The sequence below is a fragment of the Stenella coeruleoalba genome (genome assembly GCF_951394435.1).
Source record: "Stenella coeruleoalba genome assembly, chromosome: 12".
Classification (NCBI taxonomy): Eukaryota; Metazoa; Chordata; class Mammalia; order Artiodactyla; family Delphinidae; genus Stenella; species Stenella coeruleoalba.
In genome coordinates, this window is record NC_137158.1 from 68,452,126 (window position 1) to 68,477,021 (window position 24,896).

Here is a 24,896-nt window from a genome sequence, read left to right on the forward strand (position 1 = left end):
TGTATAGTTTCCATAAGCGGGATCAAACCAAGTTTATTTTTTAGTTGGAGATGGGAGTAATGTGTACCGAGGCAATAAAGTTTTTCGAATTCGAATCACAGACATCAAGATATGTTTATCCCGTCCCTTAAATCTTACAGCTACTTCCTGTGGGACTGGAAGGAAGCAGCGAGGAACTGTGGGATGCAGTGATTGGCTCATGGATCTACCTGGCCTATGTAAATGGCCATTGTCATATAGCAACCGTGCACGTTGTAATTTTCCTGACAATCCAGTACTTAAAGCTCTGAGGGATAAGACCAAGTCATTTAAAAAGAGGACAGTCATACAAATACTGCGTGATTCCTCTTATTTGAGGCATTTAAAATAGTCAAAGGTATAGAAGTAGACAATAGAACGATGGTTACCAGGGGATGGGGGGAGGGATATATGGGGAGTTGTTTAATGAGTATATAAAGTTACAGTTACACAAGGGGAGTAAGTTCCAGAGATCTGCTATATAAAATAGTTAATAATACGGTATTGTAGACTTAAAAATTTGTTAGGAGGGTAGATTTCACGTTAAGTGTTCTTACCTCAGAAACAAAAGCAAATGAAAAAGGAACACAAGAAACTTGTGGAGGCGATGGATATAGTTATTACCTGGATTGTGATGATGTTAACACAAGTGTATACATAAGTTCAAACTCACCAAATTGTATACATTAATTATGTGCAATTGTTTCTTTACCAATTATATATCAATAAAGCTGGGGAAAAAAAAACAGTAAAAAAAATAAAGAGGACAGTCATAAGAAACAGCTTAACTTTCCCAAAATATAAATGTTTTCATTTACTGCCAGACCATGAAAATGAACAGTTAAACTATAGCATGTTTTCCCTAAGTAATTAAAAATAAAACCCTCAGTTTTCTTCCATATTCTCTTTTTCCTGAAAAGTGACAGCATCATTCTTTCATAAAACGCTTGTTTTGCATATTAATCTTTCAGGTATGTAAGCTTTAGCGTAATTCATTGAATTATTTCAACTGCATGTGTGTTTGAGCATGATTATGTGTGTCGTAAGTCTAATATTAGATAAATAGATAACAGTAACACAGTCACTATTCAGAGATGACCTATAAGTAACCAAGGTTTGGCTTCCTGTTACTTTGAATGGTTAGTTTTTCCAAATATTGTTCAAATGTTGTTATGAGTTTGTAATTATATATTACTCTTTCTGTTGTCATTTGATTAAATAATTAGTTTTACATGTATATGGATAGGTGCATTTCTCAGTGCTATTTTTCCATTTTCCACTGCGGCTGCTTTTATAAGATTCTAAACTTCTGGAAGAAAAACTTCCCAGAATTTATCTTTTCTGGTGATGTGCCCATATCCTTTCAGCCTTTCCAGACCACCACAACCTTGTTAAGAGTCTTTCTTGATGTATAAACTCTGTATTCACTTGTGTAAGATATTCCCAGAGTCTACCTTGCCCCATGACACATTCACCATATGAGAAATTTGAAAACATACCCCAGATTCATAATTATATCTTCTAATCTACAAATGTATGAAAAATTTCATATCCTCTGCTACATTTATTTGTAGTAAAGCTGATTTTCATATTTTTAACATTAGTACATTCTCATGTTGGCTAAATCAGAGGAATCAATATTTTCATATTCTTCATTCTCTAAAAGTATAAAACAGCATGAGAACTGTGTGTAAATGTATAACCGTGAACAGCATTATTTTTTTCAATTTACATTTTAAATTGTGGCTTTAATTGTGACTTGCAAGTATACTGCCTCATCTAAATGGGAGCCGTAGGTTTTTCAAGAGGCGATGACAAGCCCTTTGGAGGTTCCCAAGATATTTCTCTGACCTCGTCAAATCCTGGAGTAACCGAAATGTTGGTCGGGGTAAAAGCTACCAGTGAGTCAAGTGGCACTGACTCAAACCCCATCCCGTGTGCTGTGGGAGTCCCACTTCCTCCCAGTGTTTTCAGGGATTCCCGGGAGAGGAGGATAGGGACGGTCCTCTCTGACCTGAGTCTCTGCGCCCACTGAATTCCATCACTTTGTGCATTTCTTGGTGTTACAGGGAACCTGTTACCAGCTCCTCCCTGCCTCAGCCAAACCTGGAACTGAGCCCCGTCTCATGAGTTCACACACGTACACTCATACAGATACCACTTCCTGGAGGTCTTTGTTTCAGGAGCAGATTTTATTGACATTTTGGTGAAAAGCAAAGAAAGTTAACATTATAGAATGAAAACTTATAACACAAACTTTTTTTCGTAGTTTAAGACCTAAAAGTTTAAACCAGATATTCCTTTTGGAATATGTCCCTTCTCCAAGAAGGCTCCGTTTTCAAACATCTGCATAATGGAGATGCCTTTCTCCTCCAACCAAGGCTTGCGTGGTTGGTCTTCATTCAAGATTTATCCCTAACCCAATTCTACATTTAAGGAAGAAAAGAAAGATTTTCCTACCAGGCCTGGACTTTGCAAGTCTGCCTCCCTCTGCACAGTGAAATTAAAATTAAGGCTTCGTATTCACATGTTAGAAAATGTTGACTTTTTCCCCTCACAACCACCCCTAACACTTTTAAGTGGCACCCTTTCAGGTCTATAGGTATCAAAAAACTATGACCCCCAAACTCTTGGTGGCTTCTCATTTATGAAAAAAAATAAAATAAAGAAAAAACAGAGACCACCCCACCTGATACATACCTAGCTCTGAAATGACCACAGTAAGTAAGAACCTCAGCACTCTTCTCTGACTGGGCAGCCACACACCAGCGCCAGCCTCTGGCTGTCTCGGCTGAGCCCCTCCCTACCAATCAAAGAACCCAGGGCCCACCTAAAGGCTTGGTCACGGGGCCATGGTGGCCTCCATTTTCACTTGTGTCCCTAGCCTTGCAAACGATAGGAAGGGTCTGGTCGTTTATTATGCATGACAATGACCTCCTCTCCAGTTTGTTAGGGCCCCAGTGGTTTTGCTCTTCTAGTTATACTGACGTGCAAAGAGCTTGGGTAACAGGGTAATGATAAAAAAAAAAATGTGCAACTCTCTCAAATAATGCTACATTTTTGTTTCACGGAGTGATCCACAAGAGTGCGATAAACGGAAATTCCAGTACAGGCATATCTCAAAGATTTTTTTGTGGGTTCAGTTCCAGACCACTGCAATAAAGCAAATATTGAGAGAAAATGAGTCACACGAATTTTGGGGTTTCCCAGTGCATATAAAAGTATGTTTATACTATACTATAGTCTGTTAATGTGCAATAGCAATTATCTCTAAAAAAGCAATGTAGATACCTTAATTAAAAAATTTTTATTGCTCTAAAAAATGCTAACCATCATCTGAGCTTCAGTGAATCATAGCAGTAACATCAAAGGTCACTGATCACAGGTCACCATAACAAATATAATAATAATAAAAAGTTTGAAATATTGTGAAAATTACCAAAGTATGACACAGAGACCCAAAGTGAGCAGATGCTGTTAGAAAAATGGCTTGACTCAGAGTTGCCACAAACCTTCAGTTTGTAAAAAATGCAGTATCTGCGAAGTACAGTGAAGGGAAGCACAATAAAACGAGGTACGCATGTCCTGATTTACACTGTTGTTTTTAGCCCCTAAGATTGAGCTGAGATTCTAAGGGCCATCAGTGACCTTTCTAATACAACAAAACGCCTTTTTCATGAAAAGAGAGATTCTTACAACTGCTTCTCATGTTTTTGGTAGGACCTTCAAGGAACTGCCTCACAGTTGGATTCAAAAAACACTAAAGTTCTCACCTTCATTACCAATATTGGGTGTGGAATATCTGCTATTTTTTCAGCAGCTACCCTCCTGACATATGTTGCTTTTGAGTAAGTATTTGTTTTTTCTGTCTGCCAAGTCCAGAGCTAACTGTCCCAGAATGTGAATAAGAGAATTGCCTCAGCTTTTAAAAACACATATACACTTTGTGAATCACGCACAGTGGTTCAGTTTTAATGTTCAGATTTCTTGTAAGATATATCACGAATTTCCCACCTTTAGAATCTTAAGTTATAGTTACTATATTTCTATTTAAAATGTATTTAAGCCTGTTAGAGATGATTAGCATCTAAGTAAATAACAATTGTATGAAATGCTTTTTACATGGTAAAAGATGAAAACATTTGCTTCACAAATCTTATAAAATTGGTTTTGAAACAGGAAATTTTTTTAAAAAAAGGATCCTGACCTTATTAAAAATCAAGAAACTTCAACAAATTTTAGGGAAATTGCTTTTCAACAAAGATATCATTTTTTGTAAATCTAAAATTTTTCCTGGATTAAAAAAATCAGTCTGGGCTTCCCTGGTGGCGCAGTGGTTGAGAGTTCGCCTGCCAATGCAGGGGACACGGCTTCGTGCCCCGGTCCAGGAAGATCCCACATGCCGCGGAGCAGCTGGGCCCGTGAGCCATGGCCGCTGAGCCTGCGCATCCGGAGCCTGTGCTCTGCAACGGGAGAGACCACAACACTGAAAGGCCCGCGTACCGCAAAAACAAAACAAAACAAAACAAAAAAAATCAATCTGTTGTAACCAAGCAGAAATTTTGGAAACAGTTTTGAAATAAAATTAGTGTTTAAAAAAGTCTTTATAATTTGCTAAATACTCCTATATCTTTAGCCCTCCTCCTAGTGGAACCATGTCATAAAGATGGTACTACCTAGGCTATTGCAGAGCTGTATAAGATACGAATTTACTGCCTGTGCTTAGAAGATTTATTTACAATATTATTCTCATATATCTTTCTTTTGTCCTTTATAAGAAAATTACGAAGGGATTATCCCTCCAAAATCTTGATGAATCTGAGTACAGCCCTGCTGTTCCTGAATCTCCTCTTCCTCCTGGATGGCTGGATCACCTCGTTTCATGTGGATGGACTTTGCACGGCCATTGCAGCCCTGCTGCATTTCTTCCTTCTAGCTACCTTTACGTGGATGGGGCTAGAAGCAATTCATATGTACATTGCTCTGGTTAAAGTATTTAACACTTACATTCGCCGATACATACTGAAATTCTGCATCATTGGCTGGGGTAAGCCTCCTAAATTTTGTTTTCTTTTTGTCTATCATGGAAATCACTAGGTTCTCATAGGAAAATCCTATTTTGAAAGAATAGCACTGCTAAAAGAAACTTCAAAATTGTGAATGATGTGGATGTGATATACATAACCTAAGGAAGGGGCTTCCTCAGAACAGTGTTTTTAAAAACTGTTCAACATTCCTCACTAAAGTCAGGAGTAAAGGGAAAAAAACCCTTGCTCTCCTGAGTCACCACCACCTTATTTCCTGTGTCCAGAGCCAGCCCACGCAAGTCTGAAGAGGCAGCTGGCAGACAGTGGTGCATTTCTATTATATTTCAAAATAGAAAGGCCAGCTCAGACTCCTAACTCCACTCGCCCTAAACACATGCCCATGTCTTGGAAACCTGAGCAAGAAGGTTATTTTTGTGTGTGCAACCAGAATACTGACAGAATTCTTGCTTTGAGCTTCTTACCATGATTCCTCAGCCACACATGGACAGCTGTGTTAGCCTGTTTGCAGTCTTCTAATTGGGCTCCTTTATCTGGGTTTTGTATTGGGCCAGGCATTTTCGAGCTTTCTCACAAATCTCTTTTTCAGATAGCCATGTAGAAATGAGATGTTTCCAAGGTGTTTAGTACCACCTTAGGAGACAACAAAAGCACCTTTCAGGGAATTCAGGTGGTGTAGCGTTTCCCCACTGAAATATACATGGAAATACTATATTGGTCCTCCTGAGAGAAAAGACTATAAAGACTTTATGTCCCCATTGTTTTCCCCCCAACTTTTTCTAAAGACTTTTCTTTCTATAGAAAGGGGCAAAATGAAGCTGTAGTTACCTTCTTACCTGAACTCAGGCAGTCTGACAGGTGTCATTAATGACACTACATTTTCTGGTGCAGCATACAGTATAAATCAGGTCCTGGTGCTCTAGTGGGTACCAGTAAGCAAACAGAATATTTAAATATCTGTCATTTAAGAGTAGGTTTAGATTGTTTCTAATTAAAGTTGGATGTTTCACACCACAAAAGGGATTTTATTGTTGTTTTTAACCAAGTTGCCTGTTCTAAGAAATTTGATTCTATGATATGCAGTGTTTTCTTTCTTTTTTTCCCCTTGCCATTATCAGTCTTATAAAGCAGTCTACAGATGCTTCAGAAAAGTTGTTTCTATCATGGTCTTGTTATAACAGGTCTGCCTGCCTTAGTTGTGTCCATTGTTCTAGCAAGCAGAAACCAAAATGAAGTTTATGGAAAAGAGAGTTATGGAAAAGAACAAGGTGATGAATTGTAAGTAATAAAAGCTTGTTGGGAATTTATTTGTGATGAGTATATATCCTCTGTTTGCTGAAGTGTAGTGTGAGTTTCCATCCCAATAGTGAGTGAGCTTCTATTTTGGAAGGTTAAAGTGTACTTGCATGTCTTTGCCAAGGTCTCTGCTACACCACAGATGAATTCAGTTGAATGCTCTGAACTGTGTGAGCTGCTTTTCCATATTAATGTTGTGCTTTCTCATCGGGGGGAATTCAGAAGAAGTGTAAGATACTATCTTCTAGACACAGAAGACCTATTCTATCTGAGGAGATTCTGTAATACTCCCACCTCCTTAAACCACACACATCTTCGAGAGAGTTAAGTAGCAGCATCGGACAGTGAAGGATTCAGTGCCAATATGAGTGTTGTGTGGAAGTGGAGAGAGTGGATCTTGAATAATTTGGAAATTTCCCTTCAGGCTGTGAGATCACTGAAGCTAAGGTTTTTAAACTCTTCAGTTTTGGCAATTAGTTCTCTTGTATTTTATGTAGTACATGGTACTCAATATTATTATTTGTTGATTGAATGAATTACTGAATGAATAAAGAGTTTATTCCAGACTGTGATGCCACATTTCTGTGCACATTTCATGGATGGATAAAAATTTTGTATCCAGTCAGTATCCAATCCTGTGCCATTCCTCCTGGCCTTCCCGTTTATATTTCCAAAGTAGCAGTCCAAAGCCTCCACAAGAACTAGTCGGAAATAAAGGATCTAGGTCAGGAATTTCAGATTCTAGGGGAACTTCCATATGGAAAGAAATATTAGCTCCAGGGACAAGCAGTGTCATTTGGGGGACCTTTAAAATAAGATATATTAAAAGTAGAAGTCAATACATATGTTCTAAATAAGGGAACTTAAAAAGTATGTGAGTCAACTCTTATAGAACTTTAAAGTACGACTTATTAAGTTGTTGTGCCAGCAACAACTTTCATTAATTGAGCATTTACTATATGCCAGGAATCAGGTTATAGGACTCAAAGATGTTCAAGACAGCTTTTGCCTTTGTGAAGGTTGTGTTCCACGGTGAAAGACACAACCAAAATGATGACCACTTACATTCGAATTTTAAGATTAATTTAATTGTCTTAAATAATTCTTCTAATATTTTTTGGTACCTAAGAACTTCCATAGTATTAGTTAGGCACTGGGGCATCCACAAATTGCAGTATTTTAATTTTACTCTTAGTTCCCTTTAAAATTACTTTCATCTATTTTCCAATCTATATCATTCTGAATATCAAGTGTATCCTTCCTGATCTCATAAGGATGTTATGATTGATGTAAGCCTTTTAATTGTGTATGAGAAGTGTCAGCATAAGAATATCAGCGTTCTACAATAAGGTCTTGCCTCAACTAAGCCAATTATATTAATAGGAATTATTTTGTCCACAGTAATGGAATCCACAATTACGTGTGTCTTAAATAAGTAGGAGTTACTCTTCTCACATGATAAGACATGATAAGATTTGGAAGAAGGCAACAACTGGCATTAATTTTGTGGCTGAAAATGTTAGGACCAGCAATTCTACAGCTCTCTTGGCCTTTCTTTCCTCGATATAAGATGATGACTACAGCTGCAGAGCTTGCATTCATGTTTGAAGCAGAAAGAAGGAATAAGGGCTTTGCCAGCTGAGTCTGTCAAGAATAGGTGTAAAAAATCCTTAGCAGACTCTGCTTCCATTATCATTTTGTAGAACCATGTCCACATGGCCCTCCTTTAACTACAATGGAGACCGAGAAAGTTTCCCACCTTCAGGAGTGCAGGCGCACTGGTTTGGGGTGAGCCAAACAGAGTGTCTTCATGCCAAGTCAGAGTTCAGGAGACCACCTTGTTTTCTTAACTGTTGACTTAAATAACTAGCTATTAAGAGGATGACTATCCAAAACAAAGCAAAAAACAAAAACAAATCTATGTAAACATTGAGGAAGAAACTGAGGCCCAAGAAAATGAAGTGACTTCCTAAAGGCATTTGAGGAAGGCCCAGCTATGAAATCTGCAGAAGCCCAAACTTAGCCAGGAGGAGTCTTAGGTAAACAGGGCGTGATGATAAATCTCGTTCTTTCTTGTCTCTTCTCCTTTAAGCTGTTGGATTAAAGATCCTGTCATATTTTATGTGACCTGTGCCGGGTATTTTGGACTCATGTTTTTCCTGAATGTCGCCATGTTCATTGTGGTGATGGTGCAGATCTGCGGGAGGAATGGCAAAAGGAGCAGCCGGACGCTACGCGAGGAGGTTCTAAGGAACCTGCGCAGTGTGGTCAGCCTGACGTTTCTACTGGGCATGACGTGGGGGTTTGCTTTCTTTGCCTGGGGACCTTTGAATGTCCCTTTCATGTACCTTTTCTCCATCTTCAATTCTTTACAAGGTAAGATAAATGGTAACCGCACCATTTTCCCTTTCTAATTTTACCATATTTGCAAAGAGCTTCACTGTTGGACAGATGCCATGCTAAGTTTCTAAGTCACTATCCCAAGTGCTGAGCACAGTTCCAGGCACAGGGTGGCTACTCGTGAAAAAGACCTTGAATGGAGAGAAGAGGTAGAACATCAGTTTGTTTATTTGTTTTCAGTGATATATATACCAAGCACCTAGAACTATGCCTGGAATATAGTAGGTGCTCAATAAATATATGTTGTTGCATGAGTGGATATAGGCAAGGAGGTGCCCAATGGGAGGTGTAAAGAGAGGCACAGATGAAGTTTGCTTTCTTTACAGTTTTGCTGAGTGTTGGTGTTCTCCATGGAACCATGTGGGTGTAGTGCTCTTGGCCAGAAGAATCTTTAAACTCTGTGCAGGGACAGAGCAATTCACTTTGATTCCTTGGTTCCTTGGATTTCAGAAAAAATACCAACAATCTAGTTCAGAAATGCTTATTTCTTCATAAGATATGGCAGTCAATTCAACAATCTAACAAATGGCTTGCTCTGTTCAGAAATACAAGGCTTCCTTCAAGGAGCTTACTGTCATGCTTCAGATTCCGTAACACTTACCCTAGTGTACTGTAGGATGAATTTAACTTTAAAAAAATTTTTTTTATTGAAGTATAATTGATTTACAGTGTTGTGCCTATCTCTGCTGCACAGCAAAGTGACTCAGTTATCCACATACAGACATTCTTCTTTCTAATATTCTTTTCCATTATGATTTATCCAAGAGATTGGATATACAGTAGGACCTTGTTATTTATCCATTCTAAATGTAATAGTTTGCATCTGCCACCCCCAAATTCCCAGTCCATCCCTCTCCCTCCCCACTCTCCCCTTTGGCAACCCAAAGTCTGATCCCTATGTCTGTGAGTCAGTTTCTGTTTTGTAGGTAGGTTCATTTGTGTCGTGTTTTAAATTCCACGTGTAGGTGATATCATATGGTTTTTGTCTTTCTCTTTCTGACTTACTTCACATGGTATGATAATCTCTAGTTGCATTCATGTTGCTAAAAATGGCATTATTTCGTTCTTTTTTATGGCTGAGTAGTATTCCATTGTGTATATGTGCCACATCTTCTTTATCCATTCCTCTGTTGATGGACATTTAGGTTGTTTCCATGTTTTGGCTATTGTGAATAGTGCTGCTATGAACATAGGAGTGCATGTATCTTCTTGAATTATAGTTTTGTCCGGGTATATGCCCAGGAGTGGCATTGCTGGATCATATGGTAATTTTATTTTCAGTTTTCTGAGGAACCTCCATACTGTTTTCCATAGTGGCTGCACCAACTTACATTCCCACCAACAGCATAGGAGGGTTCCCTTTTAGGATGAATTTAACTTTTAAGCTTAATTGAACATAAAGTATTTTTTTGAAAACTCAATAACATTCTATAAGACATTGGATATACCCTGTGTTGTTGATGAAACTCCTTAATGTTGGAAGCTCCATGAAGCCCACACTCCAGTAGGAATGAGGTGACAAAGTTTGGAATCTTTTTGAGCAGGGCAGTATTACTGGCTTACCTGAAGCTACTGGTCACACACTTGAAGGTGTCTAGGAAAGGAAGACCTGACTAAAGTTGAACAAATCTGAGCTGGGATGGAAAGTGTGGAAATCAGGTTTGTGCTTCTCACCAGGAGAGATGCCTAGGTAGGAGCTCCCAACAGGTGTGTTCTAAGAAAAGTCTGTATTTACCTGCAGGAGAGTGTTTACTGCTCTGTATCATGCATATCTGTTTTGCTTCTCCTCCTACGTTTCCCACTAGCTCATGAGCTCCTGTAGAAAAACCTGTCACTTAGAAGGTGCTCAATAATTATTTGTTAAATCAGTAACTGGATTGGTGGATGAAGAAGGGAGGGGCTTTGGGGATGGCCTAAATTCAGTCTGAGACTCCTCCAGCATAAATATGCATTAATTAGTTGAGCAAATTTTATTCAGATCCATTCTCCCATAACAGAGGAACTATGTAGGCTCATTATCTTTAGTGAATAAAATAATAAGCCTCAAGTACACCTCCAGAAGTTGGAAACTGAAGAGGTAGCATATGAATACCTCTGCACTGGGATCCACCTTTGTAAAGTGAGTTTTCCTCTTTTTAATCTCTTCTATCATACACAACATAAAAGTGCCTAGACAAATATTGACAAAAATGTCCATTAACTTAGAAAATTCCATGGTTTTATATTTCAGGATTGTATATGAAAGGCACATTAATCTGCCAGCCCAACCTTGTTTTTGCTTTTAGAATTTCCTGGCAGTTTCAGCAACCTTCAACAGTTACAGTTGTCTGTTCAGCTCTGTTTCCATTAATGAGAATCGGGGTGTTTTATTTTTCCCAGCGTAGGTCTTCTCTCAGGAGGGGAAAATGTTGTAAACCATCATAGAGTGAGTGTTCTTCATAAATCACTGACTTTTAAGGCTGATTTTAAATGATATAAATTCAGAGCAGATTTCTGCCCATCCAGTGATATCAAAAACACCTCCTAAAAAGGAAATGTAAATTAAAAGACAGTGATACAGAGCACATGAGTCTAACAGTTCCTTACTGGCCAGCCTTGTACAAAAGCTTCAGAGGACACTATGGAAAGCCATTTAATGGCTTTTATTTGCATCATTTTCAGAACCTTCCATGAGAGACTTGGTTGTTAAAGGTATATGCTTTATTAAGAGAAGCATGTAGAACTTAGACAGTTTAAAGAAACAATTCGGTGAATGCATGTTGAACTTAGGCGAACTACGTTGTGTCGACTTCTTTCTAGTATTCTTTATTCCAGCAAAAAAACATGACCTGATCCCTTTGTCTCATGGAGCTTATATTGTAGTAGGAGAGACTAAGGTTAATCCAATATGTCACTGTATAAAGTGTACATGGTGGTGTTGAGAGTGCACATGACAGAAGACATGATGTCTAAGCCGAAATCTGAAGGATCAATAAGAATTAACTAGGTGAAAGGTGGGAGTAGGAGTGAGGGAAACTGTTTCAGGTAGAGGGCACTTCGTGTGCAAAAAGTTTGCTGTAGTTGGTGATTATAGCACATACTCAAGGCATTAAAAGAAAGACCATATAAGCTGAGAACCCAGAAAGAGCAGGAGAGTGACAGAGCAGTGGGTGTGACACAAAAGGGAGGCAAAGGCTAGACCAGGAGGCTCTCTGTTTTGATCTTCATAAGGGCAATTGGAAGTCCTTGAAAGGTTTTAGGCCTGTGGAATGATATGAGCAGATGTACATTTTGTAAAGATGAAGTTGGATATAATGTAGAGAATGGATTAGAGCAGCCCAATAGAGACTGTAGATGAGAGGCTATTGCAATGGTCCAGGTAAGGTAAGGTGTTTTAGACTATGGTGGGAATGGGGGAGCTAGAGACACATGAGCAGAGTCAAGAGAAATTTAGAAAGTGTGCTACTGCAAAACACTTATCATTGGCTTGGTCATTAAACTCTTATTTTTCTGCAGTGATTACGATAAGAAAGCTTCATGTTAATGCGATATTGTAGTGAACTGAAGCCTGTCATTATAAGAATTAGCAATGGCTAAAGGTTTATAATGTAATGCAATATTCTAAAACCTACAACTATGCCAAAGTAAATTTTAATCTTCTCAGATTTGGCTTATAATTGAACATCTTAAAATCAGCAAGGTCACAAGTCACCCTGTAGTGTTACAGAGGTGGGACCTGTGAGGACAAGATGTGTTTGAGCAGTGGTGTCAGGGCACGTGTATCAGAGGAGTGGCTTTTGCTAACAGATTTCTTTTCACTTTTGTGTATGTCTTTAAAGATTTTTTTCAAAGATGTTAAAAATCCATTTTATCTTTCAGGATTCTTAGGAATACATGTATGTATGTATGTGTGTGTGTACAAAGACATATACATGTATAACTATGTCAGTACTCATATATTTGTATAGCTTATATGTTAAAGTTTATATATGTATTTTTATTTTAGATGTTTTATTTTTGTTTATTTCCAATATGTATTTTTATTTTTATATGAATTTTTATTTTTTAGGTACACTTATAATTATACAATTTAATTCCAAAAAATCATGGTAACTGGATATGATAAAATTCTTATAGTCTGTGTGGCTCTAACTAAAATTTTACCTACTTGAATAAGCAAATGAAGTCACTCGAATCCAGGCTTAAACCAAGTTTATTATTTTCTAATTTTCCACCGTATATTGCTTTGTTCTTTTTTCTTACCTACTTCATTTGATTGTTATATATTAATCATTTCACTGAATTTTTAATTCTAAGATGAAAAGATAAACATACCTTCTCTTAACGAGGCACAATTATGTTTCTAACTCCTTTTACTACCTTTGCTGCTTTCCCAGGATGAAAGTGACAAATCATTTTATTAGAAATTTTAATTTTTTCTAAAGAATACAACTTGAGAAAATTATATGGTATACAAATTGCTATTCAAAAGAGAACAGATGTTTGATGAAAGTACATCATAATTCACATGCCTGAGAACATTAGCCTGTACTTCAAGAAATATAATGTAATTCGTCCTAAAGAAGTAAAAGACAATTCTCTGGTTGCTGAGAAGATCTTGGCCAGAGTCCTCTTGGGCATCTGTGTCCCTTGGCAATATTGATGTGTTTGCAGGATTGATTTATTGCTCTGAGATGCAGCCTGTACACATTGCTGCTTAGTATACAAACGATGAACAGTATCTCGGAATGTATATTTTTTTCATTACCGTACAAAAGTATTTGACATTTTTGATTAGATTAGGTTTCTCCAATATAGAGAGAGGTTTAACTCTCTTGACAAGTTCATCAGGATCTAAAGTCTAGCCCCATACTGAGAGCTTAATCTTCAACTTTAGTTTTCCATGCACGTGAAACAATATTGATTGTTTTGGGGGTAATCAGCCCATCTTCTGTACGTATATATGACAGCATAATACCATGTAGCATATGGTTGTGCAAATAGAAACTGCAATGGCGAACACAGAAGGGTATCATCAGTGTACTCAGAGGTCATGTATGCCAGTAATTCATTCAGTAACATTAAGATACCCAGAGCAACAGAAATAACATATTTGCATAGTGCATTGTGGTTCACAAAGCCTTTCACACAACATCTGTGATCTAATTCTTGTAGCAAATCTGAAAAGTAGGTCCCAAGAAAAAGGGTATTAGCTCCATTTTACAGATGAAGAAACAGGCTTAGAAGAGTTAATGACTTACCTAAGATCAGTGTAATATTTATAACATAGCATATATGAAAACAGAAAAGCACATTATTAGATGACAAAGCATGAGCCAAAAAAATAAAACAAATTACTGCCCTTTCAACTTTTTATTTCAAAGTTTCTAGGAAGTGAGTCTCTATGTCCTTTTAAAAAAATTGTTCATAAATGTACATTTAATGAATAAATGGAAATTTACTCTCTTACCCTTATTCAGCAAAAACCATCTATAGAAATGTATTTATCATTATTATTTTAATCCTATTGGTAAACTAAGAAAATTAAATAAAATGATGGGTTAGGAGCCTCCTGACGGTTAAGCTGGGCCACGATCACATGTACAACACACACAGTGAATCGGCGCCAAGGTAAAGAGATGAACCACCTTTAAACCCGTTAGCATCTGAAATGGCATCATGTTGGCCGAGACATTACACACTGCAAGGAAATAAATTACTCATCTTTTGGCAGAGCATTTTGTGCCACAGAGAAATAATTTTCTAAAGGGCACCTTGTCGAATGAAAGGAGGATTCAAGAGGTTCCCAGAGAGAGTCATAAACTCTAGAGATTCCCCAGCCCAGCAGCCAGCTGGCTACGTCTGTGTGACAACAAAACAGATGAGCTGTTGGAAGATTTGGACTTGGGCTTGCTGGGAAGCTCAGAAGTTATCTAGATCGTTTTTGTCAAAGATCAGTTATCGAGACCACGTATCCTTTTTTGCCCCAACACCTTCTTTGATTAATTCTTGATTGATTCCATCTCACAGTCTGAAAAGTTATCTGTATCTGCAGTCTTCCCCTTCATCGTGTTTCTGGATCTTTATTATCCAGGGTAAGAAAAATCAACTTAGGTCGTTTGTCAGAATGTATCGATGATGAGCCTTGCTGAAAGCGTCAATGGCCCTTGGCTGGTAAAGAACTCATTAGGAAATGAGCACCTAAGGCGTTTGTTTTGTTTTGTTTTCCTTCACCAGACTTCTTGAAAGTGGTTTTGTCGACCAGTAAAAGGACGACAATACATGTTTCCCTGAATTTTACAGTATGGCATTTATTTTCAAATCCAAGGGAAGCTGTTCCTGGGCAGTTTTTAAAAAACTTTTGATAATCGGGCTAGAGATCTGAGAACATCCTTTTGGCTACTTGTTTTACATTTGCTCCACATGTTTCTGCCAAAACTCAACCTAAGAGAATGAATTCTATGTGGGAGCCAAATTCCTAGCCAAAATATTGAATGTAAGGATATCTTTATTTTTCCTAAATAAATAGTTAAACAGCTCTTATAAAGACCAAGATTAAACACAAGCCCATACAGTCTGGATATAAAGCCAGTATTTTAGAAGGAAGCTTTTTTTTTTTTCAAACCCACTACTTGACAAGATTTCTCAGAGTGTTTCTCACTCCACATTTAGAGGTTTAGAGCACCCTCTTGGGTGTCCCTTCTCCTTGTCTTTTGAGTCAGGCTCGGCCCCTGGTGTGCTTCTCTAGAAGGGCCTGGCGAGGTGGAATTCCTTGTTTTCCTTCCTACCAGGACTCACAGACAGGCCCTCTTTCCCACATGCCTGTAACGCCCTTCCTCCATCACAATGGAAAAGGCCATTTATTTTAATTGAGAAAATTGCAAGATTTGCTGAGAATTAAGATATCTTGAATTCATATATTGGTCTAAGTTATTTTTAAAAGTGAGCAGAAACCTCTGGTTAGTGAAAGATGGAGGTTAAAGGAAGGCAAGGGATGAGCAGGTAGAGAACTGGTTAGGATCTGTTCATTTAAAGAAAGTTTAACTTTTTTTTCTTGTTTTAGCATAAAATTTGGGTTTGTATGGGTAAGATAAAGAATCCAAGCAGTTATCAACCTGAAGAAACTATTGCTAAGGAACTGGCTTACATTCATCAGAGTGGTCATTTTCTGGGCTAAAATTCACCCCAAAAGGGCCATTGTGAAACTAGCACAAGCCTGTCAAGATGAAGCAGTGACTTTGCCTCTGATTTCTATCTTTTCAGTCATTTTAGCGTCCAGCTTTTATGGGCAATGTTCCCTACTCCTTGGTCAGTTAAATAAAGCTGTAGGCGCTATGAGGAGTAAAAACCAATTATTCTGGTCCCTGGTCACAGCTTTCCAGAAAACTAGAAGAGCGTATTTTTCCAGGTGGTATGAAGAGCCTCTTTGAGGTGCGTGGGTTTATATAAAGATTCTCAAAGGGGAAACATTTGACTGAAATGAGCATTGAAAGAGAGCAGAGCTGGGGATTAGAATCAAACAGATTCCCTTGGATGCCAATGTAAAACTCTTTAAAGTTTTGTGATTTTAAGTGCTGCTCTGGCACCAAAATCTGTAAGTAGATGGAAAAAAAAAACCCTCAAGACTGAAGAGGAACTAGCCCTCTGTTTTTTCACTTTGGCCTCCAAGTGCCCTTGGCTCTCCTGCTGCCTTTTCTACTCCTCCTTCTTGCAGTGTTCAGAATTTCTTTCCATACGGCATGTGTGCTCTTCCAGATGTGGATACCTTCCACGTTTCCCACAGCTGAACTCTAAGAGGGATATTTTGTCCTAAAATAATCTTGGGATAATATTTATTGCCAGACTGATTTAAATTCATGTGAAAAGGGCTAGTTACTACAAATAGTAAAATAACCTATTATGAGAATCCTATTCTAATTTAAAATGGAAACATACCTCACGGCTAAAGAATCTGCATAATACCTTGGAATTTTAAAATATATTTATTCCAGAGAATTCTAATTTCTCACACCTATTATCTGCTTTTGTCCCATAGCATCACAACTCATAGTGGGAGGCAGAGCATGTAAATGACTTCGATCAGATAATTTTAGAGGAGATGTATCAGATTTTAAATCTAATTTATATACGTGTCTCTTAAACTTAGTGGATGCCTGTATATTTACAGGTTGCTTAAAAGTAGGCAGTGTCATCTAATGCTATGTAATTATGATACAGAGCAGCACTGCACAATCTAAAAAATTGTTTTATTAAGTCAGTTTTTCTTGGCTTTAACCTACTCCCATGTGACTGTGGTCAGCATCAGAGCCTCAAAATAATTCACATCTTAATATCCCAGCAAGGCCAAAGGAGCAAATCCAAGAACTAGGTCTCTTCCAGTGTCCTCAAAACACCAGACATATGCTCTGAAGTTTTTCCTCCGATATATATGACATTTATAAAAACTTCTGAGTGTTAAGGGAAACAACATCTAGAAATTTTCAACTTCTGCCTCAGCTAGAAGAAAATCATTTGCTCAGTGTGGGACCCGAGAGCAAGTAATGCCAGGATTGATGCCTTAGAACCAAAGTCCTTAATTGGAGTTTATAATCTTTTACAGCTCTGATACGTGAGTTTGTTAAACAATTGTTTAAGAAACACGTGGTTAGCTATATTTTCAGCTGTAGGACAAAAATACCTCCAACAACAAATTCTGCAAATTCTGTCCCAGTTCACAAAAATAGAGTCAAGCCAAGGCAAAGGATTCCTTCTCCAACCACAGACTCCTTCATCTGTAACCTATGATGACATCACCTCAAGCTTCCATGCCTTCTGCTCTCTTTACTCTGAAACTGCCACCACCTCTTAAAGACTTGAAAGGTTCTCAAAGGGAAACCCATCCACATTTTATATATTCTTTGGGTATTCACACTACCGGTGTTACAGAACATGTGTGCTTATTAAAGGGATTTTCTGTGTTAGCAAGCAAGTTAGGGACTTGGGGGTTTGTCCGTGAGGAAGGCTTTGAAAGGCAATCAGATTTAGTCAGAGTGTGAAGATGGGGTCCGAACCCAGTGTCTATCCTGTACTCCCTGGGAAGGTAGATCCACCTGCAGGTCCTGATTCTGAGGGGTTTGAGTGTGGAACAAAGTCTTTCTCCCACTCTGAGACCTGTCACGTCCAGACTCCAGGCCAGGCTGCAAGTCAATTTCTTGTCTCCAGCTCTCCCTCCCCAACCCAGCTTCCCTCCTTGTCCACAGCACAGGGACTTCCAGGAGGGGTTTGTGTGGGTGTGTATTTTCTGAATGAATGAAATTTGATTCATATTTATTAGAGCTTTCTTTTAAAATTAGAACTCCCCTATCCTATCTGATATCATCTTAGACAAATAACTAGGTCACTAGGATATATTTTCTTCACTAATTATTTTATTACTAATAAAGTATTATTAGTAATATAATAATAAAATAAGTGTTTTACTTAAATAAATATGTATAAAATTATATAGTAATAATAATAAAATGGTACGATTACTGATTACTAATACTACTTAGGTCATTGAATGCCTTATTTATACTTCTCAGAGGTAAATGTGTTTGAATTTCCCAGGAATTTTTTTTTTTTTTTTTTTTTTTTTTTTGGTGGTACGCGGGTCTCGCTCCAGATGCACAGGCTCAGCGGCCATGGCTCACGGGCCCAGCCGCTCTGCGGCATGTGGGATCTTCCCAGACCGGGGCACGAACCCGCGTCCCCTGTATTAGCAGGCGGACTCTCAACCACTGCGCCACCAGGGAAACCCCTCCCAGGAATGTTTTAATAGGCTAGTTGTCTATTCGAAAGCAGTGACCAAAATTTAGTATTTTCATAATGGCATTCCTCTATGAGTCAACATATGTAATGATTTTCAACCAGTAACTTCATTAGGAATTTATGGAGCACCTTCTAAGTAAGTGTAAGCCCCTACCCCTAAATACATTTAAGGCATTCAGATGTACATGTAAGTATTCAATTAACTCATGTAGAATAGATGAGCAGTTAATCATGTAGAATAGATGAGCAGTTAATCATGGGACAAGTAGCATTGACATATATACACTATCAAATGTACACTTAATAGACTGTACAGTCTATTACTATTCATTCATTCAACAAACATTTATGGAGTTCCCGCTTAGTTCCTGGCATCATTCTGGGAATGGCTAGTACAACACTGGATAGACAAACATCCCTGTGCTCTTGGAGCTTATTATTTACTGGCAAGAGACAGTTAAGCAAAGAAATAAATGAATAAATTAAGAATACAAGAATATCAGGTAATGATCTGTGCTATAGCGAAAATAGGTGTGTGCAAGGGTGTGATCTAAAACATAAAAAATAAAAAGTTGATGATGGCCTTTTTGAGGAGTTAACAATTGATCTGAGGCCTGAATGACAGGTAAGAACCTGTTAGGGAAAGCTTTAAAGGAAGAGCCTTCAAATTATTGGGCAGAAATGAGTTTGATGTGTTTCTTTGAGGGTAGTGATGAAGAAGACTCCTATTTAGAATATCAGGGGTGTGAGATGCAACAAACTGGAGATACAGCCAAATGAAGATGTCCTGCAAGCAGTGTGGGTTGGAATCCTGGTGGTGGTGGTGGGGAGAGAAGGCAATGGGGGCACATATAAAAAGTAGTGTATGGTACTTATACAGCATGATTAGTACCTACTAGGACAGTGTAGCCGGAGAACAGATGGAAATCCAGGGCTGAGTCATGGATGTGTCAGCCTTTAAAAGTAAAGCCGAGGGATGTGCTACAGAGACCAGGAAGCAAATTAAGAAGACGCCTAGGAGAAAGTGGTACCAAGAATGTATTTCAAAAATGAGACAATGGTCAATTGTGTTGAATACTGTTCAGAGATCTAGTAAAAACAGGAATGAAAACTGAGTTAGCAATAGGGAAGTCCCTGTGACCTTCACAAGCGCAGTTGTAGTGGCCTTGTAGCTGTGGATAGTAACCTATTTGAAGCAGGTTGAGAAGAAAAGAAATGAGAAAAGGTAGAGATGGCGAAAGTTAACCATTTCACGTTGTACTGAGAAAGGGGATGAAGAAGTGGAAGCTGGAAGAAGATTGGGGCTCAAAGGAGAAATTTTTTGTTCGATTACTTAAAAGAGAGTTACTAGAATATGCTTGTAAGTAATGGGAATAACCCAAGTATGGAGGAATAGAGGGAGAAATTGAGGCAGCAAAGGGAGAATAAAAAGGCAGAAGCAAATTCCTTGAAAAGTTAAAAGGGGTTGGCTCCCAAAGCACAAATGACACAATTAGTTTTTGATAGATGCAGGGAGTGACTAAATATGAAGACCACTTGACAATACAGAAATATTTCTGCATTAAAGTATTGAGAAACTAAAGCAGGCCAGGTGGAGCCACATGCATTTGCTGATTTGGGCCCATTTTTGACTTGTAAAAATACCACTTTTCTATTGCCCAAACTTACAATAATATGCTTACATAAAATAGCTTAGAATATACAAGTTGAAATAGATGATGAGCTCATGGATGTTTTCAGTTTTCTCTTTTTTTCTAAATTTTGTGAAATGTTTTCACATAATTTTGAAACAGATATAAGGGAAATATAAATGCCTCTTACATTGAATATTGCTTATTTCAGCTTAGTCTTTAGGTTAAGTCATAACGAATACCAAACAAAACAAAGACAGAATTAGATCCATGTAATCGTTCTAGTTTTATCTGATCCTCCATGTTTGTTCTAAAGGATTAAAACATCTACTGCATACCTAAAGATTCCTTAGGATCTGTTTCTTAGTGATTTGGATGTAAAAAAATTTAAATTAAAATAAATCCATATGTTGTGTAAGGTTTACCTTTAAAAATGTGTCCTTTGGCCTAATTGTTTATATTTTCTTTCATCCCAGGCTTATTTATTTTTATCTTCCACTGTGCTATGAAGGAGAATGTTCAGAAGCAGTGGAGACGGCACCTCTGCTGTGGTCGATTTCGATTAGCAGACAACTCAGGTAAAGGAGCATGTTGGTGATCATTTTTCTTACATCGGAGAGTAGTTAGAAACCTTTGTCATTTTGATTTTCTGTGGTCTGAGCAACCCAGTCCCAGTGGTAGCAAGCTGTAAAGGCAGTGTATATAAAGATGCTTAGCTGTAGTCTTAGATTATTAGGACTGCAAGAGATCTGAGGACGCTAGGCCTGACCTTCCTATTTTACAAAGGAGGAGCATGAATTCCAGACAGGTTAAGTGAGTTGCCCAAGGTTTCATGTCTAATTTAACAACTCATATATCCACAATACCATACATACCTTTCCATATTTTTGAAGTCTTTAATTACATTATTAGGCAAAGAGATCTTTCTCAATATAAAAAATCCCAGAAGAAGAATATTACTTTTTTTTTTAACCACCAGTGGTTACTTCTCACCCTTAATATATTAAAGTATAATTTTAAACATAGGGTCAAAGTAAGAAACTTTTATGTTTCTTCAGGTTGTTATTGTTGACATGTCAGTCTCTCGTGTGAGTCACTGCCAGCGTGTCAGAACGTCTAATGCTCTGGATCAGTTACTTAAATAATGTGGTGATGATTCTTCAGGGCAGAGTATATTCCCCCCAAAGCAGACTCATGGAGAGATGTCATTTCTTTCAGACTGGAGTAAGACAGCTACCAATATCATCAAGAAAAGTTCTGATAATCTAGGAAAATCTTTGTCCTCAAGCTCCATTGGCTCTAACTCAACCTACCTTACATCCAAGTCTAAATACAGCTCTACCACCTACTTCAAAAGGAATAGCCACACCGGTGAGTCACTCTGGCCATGGTAAAGATGTTCTCTGGGACATCTTTGTGAATATTTTGTCTTTTTTAAAAATATTGCAACCAAAATTGAATCTATATTGCCAGAATATCATTAACTTTGAATATTTTTGTAACTTCATTTGCTTTAAAACTTAATTTTCCTTAAAAGGTATGGTCTCTTGTTTTAAAAAGTTATGTGTTTTTATTTAAAAAGTACAGAAATTGAGTTGTAGATTATTTCAGCATAGTAGGAAAGTTACTTACATGTTACAGTTAAGACTTAAGCCCTTTGAAATATATACAAATATAAAATCATAATGTTGTACACCTAAAACTAATATAATGATATATGTCAATTATTCCTCAGTCAAAAGAGAAAAAAATACCTAAGTCCTTAACCATTGGAAGAGTTATTGGCAATTGCTCTTCAAATCACTGACTAAGTATGAAATAGGGAGCATCATACTTGGAAGGTGATACAGGATGGTGAGAAACACCGTGTCTTTGTTCATCTACTGAATCTTCATGATATTTACAATGATCACACTTTCTGACACTGAGCATGTATAGGAACAATCCTGAAGACAGTGTGCAAATACAGGCAGACCTTGGACATACTGTGAATTTGGTTTCAGACCCACTATAATAAAGCGAGTATTGCAATAGAGTCACACAAAGTTTTTGGTTTCCCAGTGCCTATAAAAATTATGTTTACTCTATACTGCAGTCTATTAAGTGTACAATACAATTATGTCAAAAAATGTACGCACCTTAATTTTAAAAGTACTTTATTGCTAAAAAAAATGCTTATCCTGTCATCTGACCACACAGGGTTGCCACAAAACTTCAATTTATAAAAACTATAATTTATAAAAAATATAAAGAAGATGTGGCACATATATACAATATGATATTACTCAGCCATAAAAAAAATGAAATTGAATTATTTGTAGTGAGGTGGATTGACCTAAAGTCTGTCATACAGAGTGAAGTAAGTCAGAAAGAGAAAAACAGGTACCGTATGCTAACACATATATATGGAATCTAAAAAAAGAAAAAAAAGATTCTGATGAACCTAGGGGCAGGACAGGAATAAAGACGCAGACGTAGAGAATGGACTCAAGGACACGGGGAGGGGGAAGGGTAAGCTGGGACAAGTGAGAGAGTAGCATTGACATATATACACTATCAAATGTAAAATAGATAGCTAGTGGGAAGCAGCTGCATAGCACAGGGAGAGCAGCTCGGTGCTTTGTGACCACCTAGAGGGGTGGGATAGGGAGGGTGGGAGGGAGACGCAAAAGGGAGGAGATATGGGGAATATATGTATATGTATAGCGGATTCACTTTGTTATACAGCAGAAACTAACACAACATTGTAAAGCAATTATACTCCAATACAGATGTTAAAAAAAATACTTTATGAAAGAAGGAAGCAAAAAAAAAAACAACTGTAATCTATGAAGGACAACAAAGTGAAGTGAAATAAAATGACATAAGCCTGTGAAGACTATTTTGCAGTCCTTGATAGCCAGTGAGCAGTGTGAAAAGGTGTAATCCTTTAATAATTTCAATTGAAAATAGCAGAAATGCTACTTTTAAATACTAATTAAACCTCGAGCAATCAGCTCTCAACACTCAGCATCCAGCACTTTCCTAATTAAAGATGATTCTAAAAGGATAATGGAAATAAATTTTGTATTTGTTTAGCTAATTAATGTAGGCAAAGGCGAATGACACCAAAAAGATTCATATTTAGCTTTTTGCAAGCAGGGAGTGATTTGTGCAATGTGTCTATAAATGTTCACATTGCAAACATTTGAATTTCAAATGACCCGTATGTACATTTGAATCCTTCCACATGTCCTTGCTTGTGCCACTAGGGTCCCCACTGCCTGGGATTCAAGATAGCACTGTGGAAAAAAAGTATGAATGTTTACTGAGGTTTTTAATTCCAAGGTTAAGTAAAGAAAGATCTGAAAACTTGGAGCAGCTTAGTACAGCAGTTTTTAAAGTTTCTTGGAGTCAGGGACATTTTGGGGAATTGAATAAAAGCTGTGGACTCTCTTCCAGCCTTTGAGTGCAGGCTTTGAGTCCTGCACACAAACAGTTTTGCCTAAAATTAAGAGGTCTGTGCACTCCTGCTCGAAACACCTGTGTAAGAAAATTAATAACAGGTATATAGTCTGAGATAGATAATTCTACCTAATTGGTAGTTCCCTGGCACAAAACATCTTGTACAGTTGACTCTTGAACAACACAGGTTTGAACTGTACAGGTCCACTTAAACACAGACTTTTTTCAGTAGTAAAAACAACAAATAGTAGTACATGATCTGCAGTTGGCTGAATACGTGGATACAGAACTGCAGCTACAGAGGAACCTCAGACACAGAGGGTCAACTGTAAATTATACTCAGATTTTCAAATGTGCAGGAGGGTCAGTGCCCTTAACCCTTGCCATTGTTCAAGGCTCAACTGTACTTATAATAAGTGAACTTTTTACTTTATTTAATCAGCCTTAAAATCAGATACTCATTTTGTTTCCCCTTCTAAAATGCAAATACTTAATGCATTGTAAGTCACTTGTGAATGAATAGGAATTAGACCAATTGAATTGTTTTCCTCTTAACACAGCTAATAGTTGGCCTAAAGAACCACTATTAAAAGGCAAAAGAAGATAACAAAGTACATAATTGGGAACAGAGGACCTTTTGGAAGTATTAAAATATTTGGAAATAGTAAGCATCATGGGGAAAACTGACTAGAAGATAAAATGAATTGCAGAAATGGGGGTACCTAAGGAAAACTTAACTGTTTCAAAATCTTGTGTATTTTTTTTTTAAGAATTCATTAATGTTTTTCTGTTTCTTTTAAAACCCTTGGGGTTAAATGGGTTTTTGTCAACAAGTATAAGGATGTAGTCAGCTGTATGACGTTACTTCCACGGTATAATAAATTCTAGTTTCCGATCAGCTGACGTACAAACGGTCTTCTGCGAGCTAGCCAGTTCTCAGTGAAACTGCAGACGTTCTTGGGTCACTCAGGGTGTGCAAAAAGTCACTGCATAGCATCATGGATATCTAGATGGTTTATTTCTTGGCATTGATTCATATGTTTATGGTGTAGATAATGTCTTCTAAGAGCATTCCTTCAACAAAAGTGGATCATTCAGGTAAACTTTTATTACTTCTTTGAATGCATGAATTTTTTGCAAGGTAGTAAGAGAATATTTGCATGGATTAAACTAAGACTCTTGCCGCACCAGCAAAGTTGCTTGTTCTTTACAATACTTCTCAGCTAGCACAAGGAAATTCCTGCACTGAGCTGGAGTTTCTGAAATTTCAAATGGTCCTGTGCTGTGCTGGCTC

At 37.7% G+C, this 24,896-nt stretch overlaps 1 protein-coding gene across 1 annotated transcript in view; it reads left to right on the plus strand.

The window, feature by feature from the left end:
* Nucleotides 1-24,896, plus strand: part of ADGRG6 (adhesion G protein-coupled receptor G6) — a 135,755-nt gene that overhangs the window by 105,707 nt on the left and 5,152 nt on the right. The window contains exons 18-24 of the mRNA XM_079939615.1: nucleotides 1,815-1,906; nucleotides 3,739-3,866; nucleotides 4,797-5,065; nucleotides 6,245-6,341; nucleotides 8,452-8,735; nucleotides 20,635-20,736; nucleotides 21,377-21,529. Coding sequence (XP_079795741.1) covers nucleotides 1,815-1,906; nucleotides 3,739-3,866; nucleotides 4,797-5,065; nucleotides 6,245-6,341; nucleotides 8,452-8,735; nucleotides 20,635-20,736; nucleotides 21,377-21,529 — 1,125 coding nt within the window. The remainder of the gene's footprint in view (nucleotides 1-1,814; nucleotides 1,907-3,738; nucleotides 3,867-4,796; nucleotides 5,066-6,244; nucleotides 6,342-8,451; nucleotides 8,736-20,634; nucleotides 20,737-21,376; nucleotides 21,530-24,896) is intronic.